Below are 17,338 nucleotides of genomic sequence, written 5' to 3'. Positions count from 1 at the left end.
TCTTTAAATACAAAAGACAGGAAGATGCTCATAAAAGCAGAAATTCCCAAGTTGATTTGCAACTCTAGTTTGTACCGCGACTGTTACCTTATATTCTGGTTTGTGCTGCTGTAGAGAATGATTCAGAAATTGTGTCAACAGACAATACAAAATCAGAGATGATCCCTGACCATTTCTTAATAAAATATATATATATAAATATATAAAAAAAATTACCTGCTCTTCAGAAACCTCGGTAGGTGGAGGTGTGTCTTGATCAGACGGACGATGATCTTGATAATTCGCATTCTGTCTGTGACGTAGAGGAGGAAACAGTCTATTCCAGTTAATCATCCCACCCTGAAACCAGACACTGCCGTCAGTCTCTTTGCAAAGAACTAGGCACTTTTAAAGAAGAAGATCATACGCCTCATGTAATTCAAAAGGCAAACATTTGCATAAAATGCTTATTTCAAACAACAAGGGCTGCTGTAGTCTGTCGTGAAGCCAACATTGGGCTGGTTACTGCTTTACTAGCTGCTGGAAGTAGTCACCGTAAACTCAGGAAGAGTGCTAATAAAAGGAGGAAAGGATTGTCTGATTTCTTGCTCATAATTCATGTTTCGCATCCATCATGAACAATTTGGTGTACTACAGCAATGGGTTTCTGAGGCCAAAGACCCTGCTCTCTTTGCCAAGAGGGATTTGCCTGCCAAGAGATGCATCAGAGGGTCCTGCGAGTGCCTTGCATGGGGAAAGGAGTGAAAGAAGGAAGTAGGAGGAAAGCAAAAATGCGTTTCATTGCTTCCACAAAACCACGTCAGGAAACTCAGAACACATGCTGCTGATCACACACCCAGCTCGCAGGCTACCTGTGACAGACTTTGCATGCCAGGGATGATTTCTGTGACATCAATACTACTGCTAGAGACTCTCGGTCTTCCCTAACTTCAGTGTATCAAACCCCACTGCAAAATCTGGCCGTACTGCAGCACCCAAACATTTTGTAACCACACGGTACTCCCACAGATGCACAGCAGTAGCGTAAGTACGGCGTAAATCACAGAACCGAAACTTTCTTTTATCGGCCAAGCTTAAAGCCCTGTAACAGCAAGACGTTTAGAACACGAAGCACAAGCGTTAGCAGTGCCCAGGAGTATTCCACCTTCCTTTCATGACCTTAAACAAACACCTCTGAAGGGATTTCCTATCACAGCAGGACCTGCGAGTGGGGAAGAGCAGCCAACCCCATCCCTCGCTGTTCTCTGCGATGCAGCTGGTGTTGTGCTCTCCCTCCTCGCCGGCTCCCTCTGTTACTATGGAGAAGATCCCCCTCCCTTTCTGTATATATAGGACACGGGCTTCCTTCCTCTAGTTGCTCTATTTTAGTTCTGTACTGTCGTTTCTCAGAAGACCTTCCTCTTAAGGAGTTTTTTTTCTTTTCTCCTCTCAGTTAGGGCTCTTCCTGCCTTTATGTACTCCTAGAGCATTAAATGCTCTCTGCTCCACCAGATCATCATTGGCAGCAGCAAAACCTGATCCCAGACAAAAAAAAAAAAAAAAAATCATTTATTTAGGGTTCCTGCCCTTTCCTTTGCTTTCTTCCGTTCTCTCCCAAGGAGACCCAGCCAGCCCAGACACCACAGGGGGCAGTGCAATAGCACGCTTGACGAAGCATCTGGGGACTTGTTAGATCTGACCCACTCGCTTGCAAAATGTTCCAGTCCCTCACGTTATAGCACTTTTTTCCCTGTGAAGATGCGAGATAGCTAGGAGTCATAACCAGTCTTCAATCCAGTTTCCACTCCTAGTGATTTGGAGATTAAAAAAATTGTTACCCACCTACATTTCTACTTTGTACACCATGTAACTCATCTGCTTAACCATCACGAGCTTTTACCTTGAAGGATTTCACGCCTTGCGTTAGCCAAGCAGCCACAGTAAAAAGGAGAATTATTTTGTAGTTTAAGCCCGGAGAGGGATCTCAGACTTACTACTGAGACTGATGCACTGCTTCTCCGTGGTATTGGAAAATCACATGTCCTGTACTTCCCCATCTATAATTTCCCCTAGCTCAGAGTTATGTTGTGTTTTAATTCATTAATTCTGAATTTCTGGAAGCCCACTAAGCTCTACAGTTAAGCAAGAACAATGAACATAGGCTGCTTTGCCTGTGTTTCTTCTTTTTTGAAAGACCAGAGGGGGAGAAAATAATGCTTCCAGGGGTGATTCAAGCAAAACTGCTGAATTGAAAAAAGCCAGCAGGACCATGGCATTTTTATTTTTATTTTTTTGTAGCACCAGAATTCACAGAGAATAATGCATATGAAATGTAAAATCTACAGTAAATGTATTAATTTATCAGTATGTTGGTGTATCTGAAGACTGAAATAAATGTGCCTTTCCAGCTGTGCTCTCAGCTGCCTGTTCCAGTTGGGTTTTGCATCCGCCCTGCCCCGTGCTGCTGACACGTAACAAAGAGGCCTGGCTGCCTCTTTCTCCTAAACTTACATTTTAAATCAGTGTGCATGAAATGCACTGCCTGCAGTACAAAACCCAGACTCCCTAATAAGGTAACTGCTTAGTTTTGAAGGTTTATAATGGAAAACTTGATAAGCTGCAGATACGGGCTGACGCACTAAGAACGGTTCCGCACAAAGCCTGTGATCCCTTTCCCAGAGATAGCAGACAGACAGACAGACCAGCACGGCTGTGGAAACATCCTTTCCAGCTGTCCTCGGAATATTTCAATTACCTTTGGAAATGGTGACAAACGTAACCCACCAGCTCTTGCCTAAACTAACGACTTGAGAATACCCAAAATACAAGTAGTGAAGGCTGAAAGTCTTAATGTTTTGTGACCACCGATGTTCAGGATTAATTCCAGCTTACTCTGGATGGTCTACTTCTCAACTGAGTATTCACAGAGGTCATCTAAGCCATGCACATTAAGATTCTTGATCCTTAATTGCAGGGAAATTGTTTCCCTTCATAGGCTTGCTTCTGATTAAATGACAGGCTTGTACAATGTAAAAGAGCAGAGATCCAGGGAACTGCAGCAGGAGTTGGTACCATGGCCAAGAGTAAAGAGAAGAAGACATTAGGAAGCACTGCTACTGTCTCAGATCCACAGAAAGTAGAGATCAAGGCTGTGGATTTCCAGTGTGGATGGTGACTTTCAGATAAGCTTAACTATCACAACAGAAAGACAGTAAGAACTGTGATTTTTAATTTGACCCAAAGTGAGCATCCAAAAATGCCTTAAATTAACTAAAGCTCTCAAATTCCAGTTAAAAATATGCAGATTTCCAGACCAATACTCTACCTTGCCTTACAGAAGTTACTCTTCAGCCCTCCCCTTCACAATTTTGTGATGAGTTCTGCACTTTGTGACCACACTAAGCCACTTATTCTGAGAACCGTCAGGAAGATTTCACACGGCGATAACCAATGTGATAAATTCATCTGAGCAATGCTTCTAAATCACCTGAGAGTCCCTGGTGGAGATCAGCAAACTTGAAAAAAGCAGGAAAGGGGCTGATAATTAAGCCCCTTTGGGGGTGATCGAGGGCCCAGGATGTCAGCTCCTTTCCTGAGCAGCACCTTCATGACAAATGTCTGTCAGTCTGATCCATTTAAGGAAAGGCAGGCAGTTCTGTGATTCTGGTTTGTCTGTTTACTATGAGAATAATTAGGTTTAATACTAAATAGTTGAGTGTTTAGTATTCAGCCCAGGTGACAACACACCAGCAGAGAGGCCACGCCAGACGAGCAGCACAGGCCCAGTGACAGCAGCCACGGTCAGCCAGGAGTCTGGCCTGCCATGAGGCAGGTCTAAGATCAATCCTACAAGTCCCACCAGTGGGGTCAGGACCCGTCGGGGGTAGATGTGGCTTGGCACAGGCGTATCCACGCAGCAGCTCGGCAAAGGCCAAGGGGAAGGCCCTGCCTTCAGAGGCAACTCCCAGCCGAGGTGGGCGAGGCCCCAACAAGGCTTCTCACGGACGTTTCCAACCACAGCTCTTTCTCACAAGTCTGCCCCAGGGTTAGGAGCTGTCCCGTGTCAGAGCTGGCCCTCAGCCTGGGCAGATGCAACCCCCTGGAGAGCCTGTCGGCGTGCTCGGGGTCACGATGTGACGATACGCCACCTCCTTCCCCCATCCAGGCTGACAGGAACCGCTCGTCACACTACCCACACGTAGGTAAGGTTTCTTCTTGTGGTCTGCTTTCCTAGTCCGAATCTTCTACGTCTGATTTTGTCAGACTCACTATAGCAAAATTTATTTATTTATTTATTTATTGCGTATTTAATTTTTCCTTTGTCTCATCTGTTCTGCAGGATGAGAGGCTCGAGGAGGCCTCTTCTCTTCTCCCGGCGTTGAAGCAGCACCAAGCTTACCGCCATCACGAGGCTCCCGTCAGCTTGCACACACGCTGCAGGCCCTGCAGTGGGATGCTGTGAAGAATTTCTAGTCTTGTTGTCAATCATCAAGCTCAGTTTCACAACATTAATCAGAAACTGCATTTCAGATGTCCTGACGTCTGCTCCTCTACTAGAGAGAGACAACCACTGAAAAAATCACTCCACAAACCATCACTCATACAAGCATGTTGTATGAGGTGGTGACTGGGCCCTCATTTCTGCCTGCAACAAAATCTTCCTTGCATCATCAGGAAAAACTCTTGACAAAAAGATGCTCCAACAATTAGCTGAAGAGAAGGAAGTTGGATACATTTAAGGAAAATCCTACAAGCCTTTCTCGCACCCTTCCTCCTAAGGTTTTATTTTTTAACTAAAGAAAATTGCAGCTTCTTTTGATGTTAGCAGTACAAAGAATGAGTGAATTGGTTGATGGCAAATTCGTTGTTACTGTCTGACTGGAGACAAACGCACCGAGGAGCCCATTTTATCAATTTCTGATAAATCCCTACTAGAAGGAGATGAGGAAAACACTGGCAATGTTGGGACTTCTGCTACAGGAAAACGACAAATCAGTCACGAGCTTCAGATGACCAAAGGATGAGATTTAGGAAAGGATTCAATTAAGGGAATGCAAAAACGGCAGTTCTCCCCCCCAGAAAATGTTATAAGGAAATACCATATTGATGAATTACTCTTGGATAGCCGCCACTGCTTTACGTATTGACGTTATGCCTTGTTAGGTCACATCCTTGATTTTTTTTTTTAGTAGTGCCTGGGACAATGCTGTTTACAAGAAAGGAGGATACTCCTTTCCTTGTAAAGGAAAATATATTCATACCACCCTACGAACTAGCAAATGTCTTTGATTGTACAGCTTGCTGAAAGCCGAGTTGCACCATTTTTTTCACGTGATCTCCTTTCTCTCTTATGAGAGGCAGCTCTCCCTGTTTCCCATATACGTACCTGCCATGGTATACTCTGTAAAATACTTCCTAGCCAAAACTTGACAAATAAAAATGTATTGTGGACAACTAACAAGCATCCACTGAAGTAGCTACCATGTGCATCTACTTCAATTAGATTTATTTTACCAGAATTGAAAGAAAATGCTTTATAAAAGTCCTCTTGAAAGTGATGCATGTGGTTAAGATATTTTGATAATGTTATCTCATGTATATGGTTAATGCCAACTCGCCATCTGTTTGCACAAACAGGAAACACCTCCTGATATCTGTCCTGTTCACCTTTTCTTAACACAACAACCACAGCGAAAGAAAAAAAAAAAAAAAAGGAAATTGCTTTGCATTTCATCTTTTAAAGTAACATTTTTAGAGTTTGCTGCTCTGCATAGGCGCCATTACTTAGCATTTGGTATAAATGTTGTCTTCTTACATACAAAATTTCATTAAAAATATACGTATAATGTACTGAAAACAAAAAAAACTCTCATTTGCTTTTCAGATGACTCCGAAGTATGCGTACCAATAAAATAAAGAAAAAGTGTGGTTGTGAATGACACGCTGAGATCTGCTGCCTCAGTATCTGGACGTTGTGTAAGACAGAGTGGTGACAAAAGTGACATTTCCAGTGGGCTTTGCCTAGACCATCTCTTTTTCTGAGGTCAACACTCTTCTGGGGGATTATTTCATCTGCAACTTCTTTTTTTTTGAAGCTTTAATAACTTCCTTTTTAGAAAGGGGGTAGAAATGTAACCGTGTGAGTGTTGTGAGCATCACCCATAACGATGGGATGAATTTTTCACCAAGGAAAGTAGTCTAGCAGTTTCTAAACATATTTCACTTTTCTCTGGGAATCTATGCTACAGACAAGTCTCTTTAGCCAAGAGGCTCTGTCTCCAGCTCTTATTTGCTGCATCCTGAACTTTGATGTCTGCATTCTCCCACAGGAGCTCGTGTGTCACAGAAGTTCACAAATCCACATGTGGGCTTTTCTGAAGCCTGATCAGCTATTTCCTTTGAAATCTAGGAGGAACACCTTAATCTGGCCCCTGAAGCTGCCTGAGAAACAATGGCAGGGACTTCAGCACAGGCACCACGTGCTGTAGCTGTAGTAGCAGAAGCCAGAAACGCCAAGTGGCAGCCACATCTGTAGCTTGGGCGGCAGGGTGGGAAGGGCTGCTGCTGCGTTCAGGGGAGGTGTAAGAGAGTTTTTAACGCTTCCTAGTGTGCTCATGCACGCACAGGCACTTGGTCTTGCAGACTGCTTGCCCTACACGACAGGAAGGGGTACCGTTATATGACTCACACACAACTGGCTGGCAGCAAGTGAAAAGCTGCGGAGGTGCTCCCAAAACCCGCCAGGCAGCGCAAAATACTGAAAGGGGCAAGACTGCTCTGTGGTCAGCCCATTACAGTGAGGTTAAATACCTGCTCGGCACCAAGCTGTGCATCACCGCAGCATTCACTTTTCAGTACTGCTGTGGTGCGGCAGGTCAGCTGCAAAGTGTTGGATCACTGCGGCAAGAAGAAAGAAAGAAACTTCATATCCACCAGAAACTGAAAGCTGGTGTTTCTGAGACCTGATGGTACTCGTTCATCCAGCATCAGGGAAGTGTTGAGCTGGATTCTCAGACTTTGTCTGCACTAAGAAATGGGAATTTAGATCTTTTCTAGGCAGGAGAGATGAGGCTTCAGCCACCGTTTCAAAGCACTTCCATTTGCAGACTCTCTGGCTTCACTCTTGCTTGCTTGTGTCAGCTGCTCTTCATACAAACTGGTCACGGCTACACCAGCTGTCAGTCATCATCACCACCCGAATTTTACAGGGATGGAAGGAATTGGAGCTGCTCTTACGTTGAGCATTCAATACCTGCTGAGTGAGGTCACCAGGGTGTATGGGTTCAGTGTGCCACACAAATGCTGAAGGTGGGTCCACCAGCACGAACACCACGTCTGGACTTAGGGAAACAAGCTGTTACTCCATTTCAGACACTTCACACAAAGCAGAGGCAGTTCTAATCCTTCCTACAAGGCCCTCTGGATGCTCACTGGTGACATGTGAAGCATGATGATTAGATAGAAAATCTCTCATACACTTCCTTTTCACAAGCCTTTTCAAACATGAATAAGTAGAGGTCAAAACAAAAGTGAGAAATCAGAGTTTCAAAATTGTTTTGATTTGAGAAGCTGAGCTAACAAATGCTGGGCACAAAGAAAACTCAAAACCAAATTCTCCAATATACTTAGCAGAAGCAAATACTTGAGTGCATAATGGGCCAGTCTGTGATTGTGCAGGGGAAAAAAAATAAATTATCATCCCTTTTTGGGGACCGAAGATTGAGGTTCTGTCTTAGGCTGCAAATAGGATGGGCTTCCATTTGTTGACAACACAAAATCAACGTTCAAGGTGGCACATTGGCAATACTGCTTGGCAAAACCTACACGTTTACTGTGCCTCTGAGGCTTCAGCAAACAGTCGGAAACACAGGCCTGCAGTTTCTACATGCTGCTATCAGAGTTCCCATCAGAAAACCTGAACACTGACAAGGGTCACGTACTAGCTGAAAGACATGCCTCTTCTCTATTACATGAGATGAAAACTGACACTAGGAAGAAGAAATGGTTTCCAAACAAGACTCTCAGTGCAGATGAAGGATAACAGAAAAAGCTTTAGAATCTCAGCCCCCAAACTGGACGCCTTGTGACCCATGTTTGAAAATACAGATGAAAGTAACAACTAAAAAGAAACTTGCCTTCTGTGAACAGGCATAGATCAGACAGCAGAGAATTATATGCTCTTGAAATGCTTGGGGAGATTCGGATGCCAGGAGCTTTTTTAAAGGGACTACCTCAAATAAATTGTCAAGAGTACGAGTATAGAACAACAAATGGGAGAAGAAACATAATCTATTTCTCAGAAATTATTTGCTTTGAAGTAAGACACTGTTTTTCCTTAGGAAGTTGTCCAGCCATTGCTTCTGTAGGGAAATCGATTACAAATATTGTATCAAATTTAGCCAGTATCTAAAGGCTACAGCTCAAATGATGAGTCAGACAGAAAGAGAATTGTATAATTCCAGACTAAGAAAAAATGATAGTTCAGTGTGTGAGCAGGTGGGCTACTGAGGACTAGGAGTTTCAGACAGTGACATAGCCTTGTGACTGTGACAGCTGGCTGTTACTGACATATATTCAGATTATTCTAGAAGAACTATAGTTGCTGATTTCCATGAAGAAGATAGAAAAAGAAAGTGGGTCTGTAGAGGAAGTAGTCATAAACTCGTTACCTGGATAAGCACCTGTGAAATTCAACATTTTTAATGATTTCACATCCAGAATCCATGAACAAGTTACCCATAAATAAAAAAAGGCTATTTAGAAATACCCAAATAGTAGTGGGTTATCAACTGCTGCAACAGTGTTACTCAATAATGAGTTAAATGCTCAGTTAAATTTAGCCACGCTGATTATTGCTGCAGCATACACGCTTCATTCATGGGCTGGAATAAACCCATAAATCACCAACTAGTTAAGAAAATTCCTTAAAACATGATGTCAATTCTGTAGGCACATATCTCTGGGATCTGAACTCAAGGAACATTTTTATCCTATGAGTACCCTACCTATAGTTGTCTTTGAAGTTTATGACAACACTGTAAAAGACAGTTTCTATTGAATTATGTCACAAAATCCCAGAGGAGTCGTAGGTAACACAGAGTAGTTGGAACGAAAACCTAATTAGAGAAAGAGACTTTGCATACCACTGGGCTGAAAATCTCACCCATTTATTCAGGTAAACTGGTGTGGTAGATTCCTTCCTGAGAGTGATACTTACATCTGTGGTCAGTATGAGCAAGCTCTTTCCATCCAAAGTTTCGGCTGTGAGAGTGAGAATTTACAGGGACTTACCTGGCAGTGTGCAAAAGGTCACAGAATGTCTCATGAGGTTTCTTGAAACATTTTGGTACTCAGACTTCTGAAGTTATTCGAGAAGACTTGGCCATAATGATATTTCTCAGCACCAGTGTGAAAACTAAAGGATATGGCCAGATCTGGTTCTTAGACTTCTCTGAGAAGGCAGAAATGGACTGTCTGTGAGCATATTTACTGAGGGATTGGTTTCTAGCATTCTGAACAAGGACAACATCCTGAGGACTAATTCTCGTCCTACGACAATTTGCTCCATTTTCTCCATTAAATTCTGTTTTCCAAGGATGGAAGCTGACCACTTAAAATAACCAGGAGGTAAATCAGCAGTACAGCCTCACAGTCCTTAGTTCACAGAATAAGAAAGTGGCACGTTTCTCAGGATACGTAACAATAAAGACACTCAATGCATCTCCCCACAGATCATCCCTCCCGTGTCCCAGGAGGAAGACATCTAGAGAAGGAACAATTAGGGGAAGCCACATTGTTAGAGAAGAAGTCTGGTCTTTGCAAGCAGAAGAAGCTCACATAGAGATGCCTTGTGATATGCATCAAAGGGCTCTCTGGTCTCACTGGAAAGTAACAGCAGTTGGAACTGAGAAACAAAAAGGAGGAAAAAGAACAAAAATAAAGCTTAAAAGTGAAGGAAGGGGCAGAAAAGATTTTCATATATGGCTGTAGGCTTATCACACAGCCTGGAGCACCCTGGGGAAGCTCTTTTTTTGAGCCAAGAAAGTTAAGAGAAACCAAGAAGCAGGCAACGCAGTGTGTTTAACATGCTCAGCATGAATGAAGGAACAGACGTCCTATGGATACAGAGAGCATTTTTTCAAGGTGAAGGGGCTGGGGTTCATTCCTCCCACCCTCCCCACACGCAGAATGGGCACAGGGGTGAGCACTCAAAGAAGTGGCACGTAATTGCCAGCAGAAGGTGCTGAGCACTTTGTATCCCATACATATCCACCTGCCTTTAGCCCCAGCAGTGCTGCCAGTAGCACCTAGGCACGGGCTCCTCCCTCATCTATTTGCAGCCTGGTTATCTGCCAGCCTCCCCCCGAGGTTCTCAGTGGGAAGTGAAAGTCAAGTTGATTCCCTGCAAGCACAGATGCAGCAATTTCTTCCCCTTTCCCACCAGGCCTTTCATCTGGCTTACAGAAAGATAAACTTCAGAAAAATGCTGGGAAATGAAACGGATGAAGAAATAGAAAAGTCGGGAGACTTACAGGATTGTCTGACGCTTGCTTGTGTCTTGTGAAGCAGTTCGAACATACGAAACTATGGAAAACACCTAATACCTGCTGTTTATTACATTATAGTTCAAATCCTTATTACAGTATTGGAAGGATAAAATAGTGCCAAAGACTTTGACTACATCCTGGCCTGAGCGAGGGAAAGGTGAGTGGCTTCTACCCCTTCAAGATACATCTGATGCATCTTCTACCCCTTCAAGATGCAAATGATGAGCGATGGGTACGACATGATGGGTGAGAACTGCCTCCACAGCAAAGAAGAGCGTTGCAAAGGGGCAAACACGAAGTATGGGAAACGATGGGGACAAAGGGGAAGAGACAAAAACGCGGGAGGAACATGACATAGAGGGAAATGAAAACGTGAAAATGATAGGAAGGAAAGATATCAGGTTCACAGGAAAAAAAAGGAAAACGAGGATAAATTATTTAAACAAGAAAATAGAACTGACAAAAGAGTGGGAAAGCAAAGAATTAAGAAACTAAAGTTTAAGAAGTAGTTACAAAATAGCAAGCTGGTATTTTTCAGGGTATCAATACACATGGCACGTGTTTTATTTCACTGCCTCAAAAGGTGGATGGAGGTAACGTTCAGTAATTCTCCGTTTGTGACAAACTCATCATCTCTCAGAATTATCCATGGAAAGAAAAAAAAAAAAAAGAACAGAAAGTTTTCAACCTGCTCAAGCCCATCTGGGTGAGGACTGTATCCATAGCAACTAGAAAGCAAGAGAAAAATCAGTCATCGTGTAACCACACTCCCCTGAGAAATAGCAACGTAAGATAAATTTTCAGTTTCTAACAACAGACACAGCACCGCTGCACACTTCTGGGCTCAACTAAATGAGGGACATCAAGCAATGAAGCCCGTGGTTTATGGTCAGCTTCTGTCACTCAACCTGCTCCTCGAAGTGAAGAGGGCTGGCAGCCCAGCAGTCACACACACATCTCTGCTTCAGACTCCTCCAGACCACAACTTTTCTGCAAGAGAAAGACTAGGGAAGGTAAAGCTCAAAGAATTTGAGCTCTAAGAATTTTTATTTTTTTTTTTCCCCTGGTAGAAAACATCCAAAGTAAAAGAGCCCAGAGAACAGTAGAAGAAAAATAATTATTTATATTTTAATATCTTAGAGCTACAGGAAAAACAACTTATGAGAAAGTTGTTTGTTTTTTTCCATTGTTTTCTTTGCCTTTTTTATTTTTAAACTTTTCCTCTTTTTGTCTTGACTTGTCAGGCTCACGTTCTTCAGAACTTCTTCTAAAGACCTGTAGAGTAAGCTTCGGACAAAAAGTGTCTATTTAAGGGCCCTCTTTAAGACCAGAAGAGAGTTTGCCACGCTCTGCAGGTCAACACAGCACTGCTAAAACCGCACACCATGTTCTTGTGTTCTTCCACGTGCTATTGATATGCAGGGAAGCTGATTTCTCTCTTCTCAAACAGATAAACAGAAAGAGTAAAGGAAAGGAAGGAATGTGCAGTGGAAAGTTTAAGTCCTTTTCTTTTGCCAAACAACATGGAAAGCTGCAGAGAAAATGTTAATTTATCTCACCTATGCCATATTACCCATGGACAGCATATTGAGATGCCAAAATATGCACAACATTGTCCTAAAATATAATCCAAAGTTGCATTTGATAACCTGACCAATATACTTTACAGCTTGCATTATTTAACTCCCGAATAAACTGATCTGCATCTTTGCCAGCCTCACTCCCATGGGTAAAATTATCCTTTAAATCTCATCTGTAATGGGATCTGCTCAACTCCGCTGCCTTCAAATTACACCTTCCCAAGCCTCTAAAGACAAAAGAAGCGTGCAAGTACAACTATCTGGAAAATTATTCTCAAGTTTTCAACTGTTTTCGATTTGTTGAATATTATTTTGAGGCTGAAGTTAACCCGGTTTTCATTTTTTACCACTACAGTTCAACAGTTGAGAATGACACTTTTAATGATTTAGTTGATATCCAGTAAATTCTATGAGTCATAAGCCTGGTAAAAGCTTTCCTAACACATTTTTTTTTTCTGATGAACCTTTCTGAAGTGTTCACGCATCGAATCCATTGCTTTCTGCTCACTAGTTTCATCGTCTAGCACTACTGGAAAACTGAAAGCTATGCTAAAGTTAAAGGCCAGTCATGAAGGTGACTTGAAAGAGTTACAGCAGATTGTTAAGCTGAAGCAAGTCACTGCTGTTCAAAAGTTTTTCATTTATTTTATTTAAACCCCTCCACCTTTTGAAAAAACTCTGAAGTCAAGTCTGAGAAGACATTTTGCTACCTTTGCTGTTCATAACCCAAGGAAACGTGAAGGAAATGTTATCGACTCAAAAAACATTTACCATTTTGATCTTATCTACTAGTTTTCGCAATTAAATTGTATTACAAAGGCTGTCTTTAACAACTGGTAATTTCTTCCTCTTATTTGAAGAAGCGTAGCTGCCATCGTCACAGCAGCTTGTGGCCCAACAGACACTTTCAGTGTGTTTCCTAATACAAGAGAGATATTCAAGAATTGAATAATTTCTAGCTCGGTTCTTCTGTTAAAACCGATTAATGTTCTAGTGTGAACAGAGAGAAGTAGATGAGAAACTTTCCACCTCAGAAACAATTTGACCACATTTAGGCGTTAAGAAATTAAAGAAAACAGAATTCCCGGGACTGGAAACAAAGATTCATACTCCAGTTGTTAGCCAAAGATAAAGTTTTATGCCGACACGTCTCTAATTCTGTCAACGGTTTAATGGTAACATGGCTGCACCTACTAGCACTATGTTACCACAAACATAATGAGGACTTTTTAGCCGCATTTCAGGCAGAGGAAACTAAATTAAGACCTCAAAGTGTTAGGCTGTAATAAAATTAGGAGCAATGTATGCTCACAATAGAGCAATGCAAGGCGCACGTTGTCTGCCAGGCTTGATACAAGTAGTAATGTAAACTTCTAAGGTATAGGAAAAAGTGAACTGAGACACTCTCAGCTCTGTCTTGCTGCCCTACAACACAAAGTATGTGAACATCTGTGTTTTTTGCCTTGACTAAAACAGAAAACAAAAAGGCTCTGCTATTCCATTAAGTAAGGAAATAAAACGAGAGCATTAACTGCTGCAAAGAGAAAGTCCCTGTGGTTGACCTCTGTAAGACAGCTAGAGAATTGAATTTCTGAACTTTCTTACAGACGCAGGCTTTATCCCAAGTACCCTTGCAATTAAAGAAGCTATGTAGACAATTTTCAATCCCTCTGAACAGGATGCTAACAATACAAACACTCAGAACAGTCAGAAATGTTATGATTTCCTAGCTTTCAACAATGGCTCTTCCTAAAGACCACAGAAGAGCAAGCACTTTACCATTCAGCATCATTGTTCATTTCAGCATTGCAGAATGCCAGAAGTACTGATATCCTGACAGGACTGCCTGACGTTTGCTTCCATCTTGTGAAGCAGTTTTAACATACAAAACTATGTAAGCACCCAAATGACCATCAGCAGTAGGACAGAGCATGAAAGACCAATCGAGAAGAATATATCGAAAAGGAATCAACAAAATGTAAGTCCTGAAAATGAATGTTTCCCGTTATGTAAACTTAAAATAACCCTTACAGAGTGTGTGTGTAACAATACCTGCTGCTGCCTTTGCCGCCTCATTTGGGCAACCTGAGACATCATGATCTGCCGATCCAGTAGCTCCATCCTCTGCTGCCTCTGGATGTCGACTGTGGCTCCCATTCCCACTCGAATCTCACTCGTTGGTTCCGCAGATGAGAAGATTGGTTCAAGAGTCCAGGAAAATAGCTTTGCTACCCAGCTGGGTACACAAAGAATTCGATGAACCTTTAATATACTGCTATTGTAGCAAATCCCAGAAATCTAGAAGCAAAAATTGAAAGTTAAAAAACAAAGCCTTTAAACACAGCAAGTTTTCTTTGAATTTAGCTGCAGAGATAGCAGATGGTCCTTCTATTTTTTAAAGAACATTTTATTGTATTCACCCAGAGACCTCAGTTTAGAGTCAAGAACAGGGGATTTCTTTCCCTCCAACTTCCTCACCACTACAGACTATATTACCTTCTAAAATCTGTGCACTGCATTGCCTGTGACTCAGAAAGTTGGTTGGGGTTTTTTGTTTGTTTCAGAATTGGAACCATAACTAACCGACCATTTCAAAAAATTTCAAATAAAATTTTGATTTCTAGTAAAGGCAGTGATCAGGATGTGCTGCATGCTGACTTGAGTAGATTAAGGTTGCCCTCGAGGAGGCTGAGGCATTGCAAATGTTCCTTAGCAAAAATCACCCTTCCTTATGTTCCCACCCCCGAGTTTCACCTTCTAACAGAGACAAAAGCAAAACAGCTGATTTAAAGCTAAATCCAAGAGTATACACAGACACGTGCCAACCTAACTTCTAGGAGAAAAAAAAAAAAAGAACAGTTAATTAAAAAATGACATTGAAGAAAGACAGTCTTTGTGGTGCTCTCTTCCTGCTTGTAAGAAAAAAAACCAAAACATTCCCTGTGTTCATACTTATGTGTGCCTTGGGACTTGATTTCATTCCATATTCAGAAGGAGCAACCAAAATCCATGTGTCCCAGGCTGATCTACAGGCATCACCTAAGCAGCATTTTTAACCCCATCATGAAGCTCCTGAGCTGGAAGTGGTGCAGCAGCAAGGCCAAACTTCTTGTGCAAACTGTCACTCTGTTTTATGCCACGTTTCAGTATTTGTGACTATTTATCAGCTGCTACGCCACAAGAATTATGCTATGACAGCAGAGTGAAATGAACAGGAAGAGATACAAACCCGAAAAAATGCGTAAATGAGACAGACTCAATTAATGCAATTACTTTAAAAGCAATGTAGAACCTCTAAATCTGGGTTATTCTTCTTTTTTTTTTTTTTTTTTTGAGGATATGTACTTTTAATCTCACTGATATTTGTATAAACATACAGAAGCATTTCATTGCTGCGCATACAAATGATGATGGTTTAGGAAAAGGTAATATTCTTTGAGATGGGAATATTTTTCAGATTACTTACAAGGTTATTGCTAATTATCCACTGAGATGATAACTTTTAGAGCAATACATTAGAGCTCTGCTTTGGGAAACGCTCGCTTTCTTTTTATTCTATCATCTTTTATGACTGGTCTTGGGGTTGGATATAGCACCAAAACCAAGCTACAGTTCTAAAATGGGAAAGAACAAGCTTAGGCTATCCTTAACCCCTTATCTTCTTGTGTGGAAGGAGGTAAATGGGATGGGATAAGAGGAAGGACACCGCCTCTGGCATCTCAGTGAAGGTTGCCTTTAACAAAAATGTTCTGTATTTGAAGAAATGTCCTGACAGGACTTCAGGAATGACAGGGCACTGGAACAAAAGCTTCTTGATGACCTCAATATTTCTTTCCTCAGCTCTAGTGAAAACGTTCCAGAGGACTGTAAGCCCATGACCAAATCTTGTGCATGTCAACTGGAAACTGAGACAGACGTATACTCACCAAAGAGTAAGTAAGTGGAGCAGTATTTGTATCATTTCTGTCATTTAGCTACTCTTGGCACCTCGTACTTTATGTACCTACCCAGCAAGCAGGTCCCTCAGAAGCTAACCACATGGTCCCAAGAGAGGTAGCACATAGAGGCTCCTCACTTGAGAAAACCCAGATTGTATGGCTACCAGGCAAGTCGCTTTTTGGGGAGTAAGAATTACTGAACCTGGCTGCAAATACTGTGTATAATTTCATCTCAGAGAAAGAGAGCTGCCACGCAAAATACTTTGTCCAACGTCACACCAGCATTCCCCCACCTCTGCCAGATGTCCCTCCCAGCTACTGATCTCTGCCCACTCTTATCACCTCCAGCCCTTAGCTAAGGCCTGATGTTTTCAGGGCACAGCAAATCTTCAAAGAGTTCAGCAAGTCAAGAACAAAACAAAGCAAGTGGTGATAGGAAAATCTGTATCTCCCTGAAGGTATGACAAATCTTGACACGTGTCTGAACACGTTAACCACAAAGAGAATTATTCTCGTATCAAACTCAAAACAGCAAATAGGATAGCAGCAGCAGTGCCAGTATTTCGGGACTTGTTTGTCTCAGAAAGGGAAATGTACTGCAAACAGCAGCCAGCAGTGGTACCAGTAAAAGCCTTCTTGTATTTCTCTAAGCAGAGTCATCCGAGAGCATTTAATCAGAAGAAAAGGCTTTAAAGGGCTGAAGTTTTGGGGCACCTCTAAAATGGAGAAAGGCCAAACTGCAGCATTAAGCCTGCAAGCCACGCACGCATCCTTTCCCAGCTTTACTGAGCTCACGGGAGCAGTGTGGCTGATCTCCAGCCCATGCACCTGCTGCAGAGGGCTGTCCTCTCGCCCTTTGCTGCTCCCCAGCAGCACGCTAACCTCTTGGCCCCTCCTTGAACTTCGAAACTCGTTGTGTAACCCAAACGTGAACTTAGAAAGTCAACAAGTCCGACAATATAGTGTTCAGGGTAAAATCTGAGATAAAAAGCACCTGGTGGAGGAACGAGGCTAATCTGCTTATCTGCGTATCTGCTACAAATAGCTGCCAAGAAACGTACTGCGGGCCAATACTTCTGCAGAGCAATCACGTGAGACTGCAGTTCTTGGTAAGTATAAACAGAAGGACGGGCTCAGCTGTGAGAAGCACTACGTGAACGCTGTCAAAATCTACCACATTACCTTCGGACTTGCTGTGATTTCAATGTCACTCCCTTCCTCTCTTCCTGGACTCACTATTCCAGTTGTAAAGGTATCAGGCAGCAGTATGAGAAACTTCAAACTCTGTGCTCGG

General features: G+C 42.3%; 1 protein-coding gene and 1 long non-coding RNA gene across 2 annotated transcripts in view; one reads left to right on the top strand and one right to left on the bottom strand.

The window, feature by feature from the left end:
• Positions 1-17,338, bottom strand: part of UBAC2 (UBA domain containing 2) — an 87,249-nt gene that overhangs the window by 3,582 nt on the left and 66,329 nt on the right. The window contains exons 7-8 of the mRNA XM_068677604.1: positions 14,159-14,404; positions 217-339 (exon numbers count right to left, since the gene is read on the bottom strand). Of these exons, the coding sequence (XP_068533705.1) occupies positions 217-339; positions 14,159-14,404 (369 nt within the window). The remainder of the gene's footprint in view (positions 1-216; positions 340-14,158; positions 14,405-17,338) is intronic.
• On the top strand, positions 4,024-5,918 carry LOC137854329 (uncharacterized). The gene is made up of 2 exons (XR_011095098.1): positions 4,024-4,181; positions 4,319-5,918. It is a non-coding gene; the product is annotated as an uncharacterized lncRNA (long non-coding RNA).

This window comes from Anas acuta, chromosome 1 (assembly GCF_963932015.1).
Source record: "Anas acuta chromosome 1, bAnaAcu1.1, whole genome shotgun sequence".
Classification (NCBI taxonomy): Eukaryota; Metazoa; Chordata; class Aves; order Anseriformes; family Anatidae; genus Anas; species Anas acuta.
Note: the sequence above shows the minus strand (reverse complement) of the source record. Positions and strands in the feature narration are given on the sequence as shown.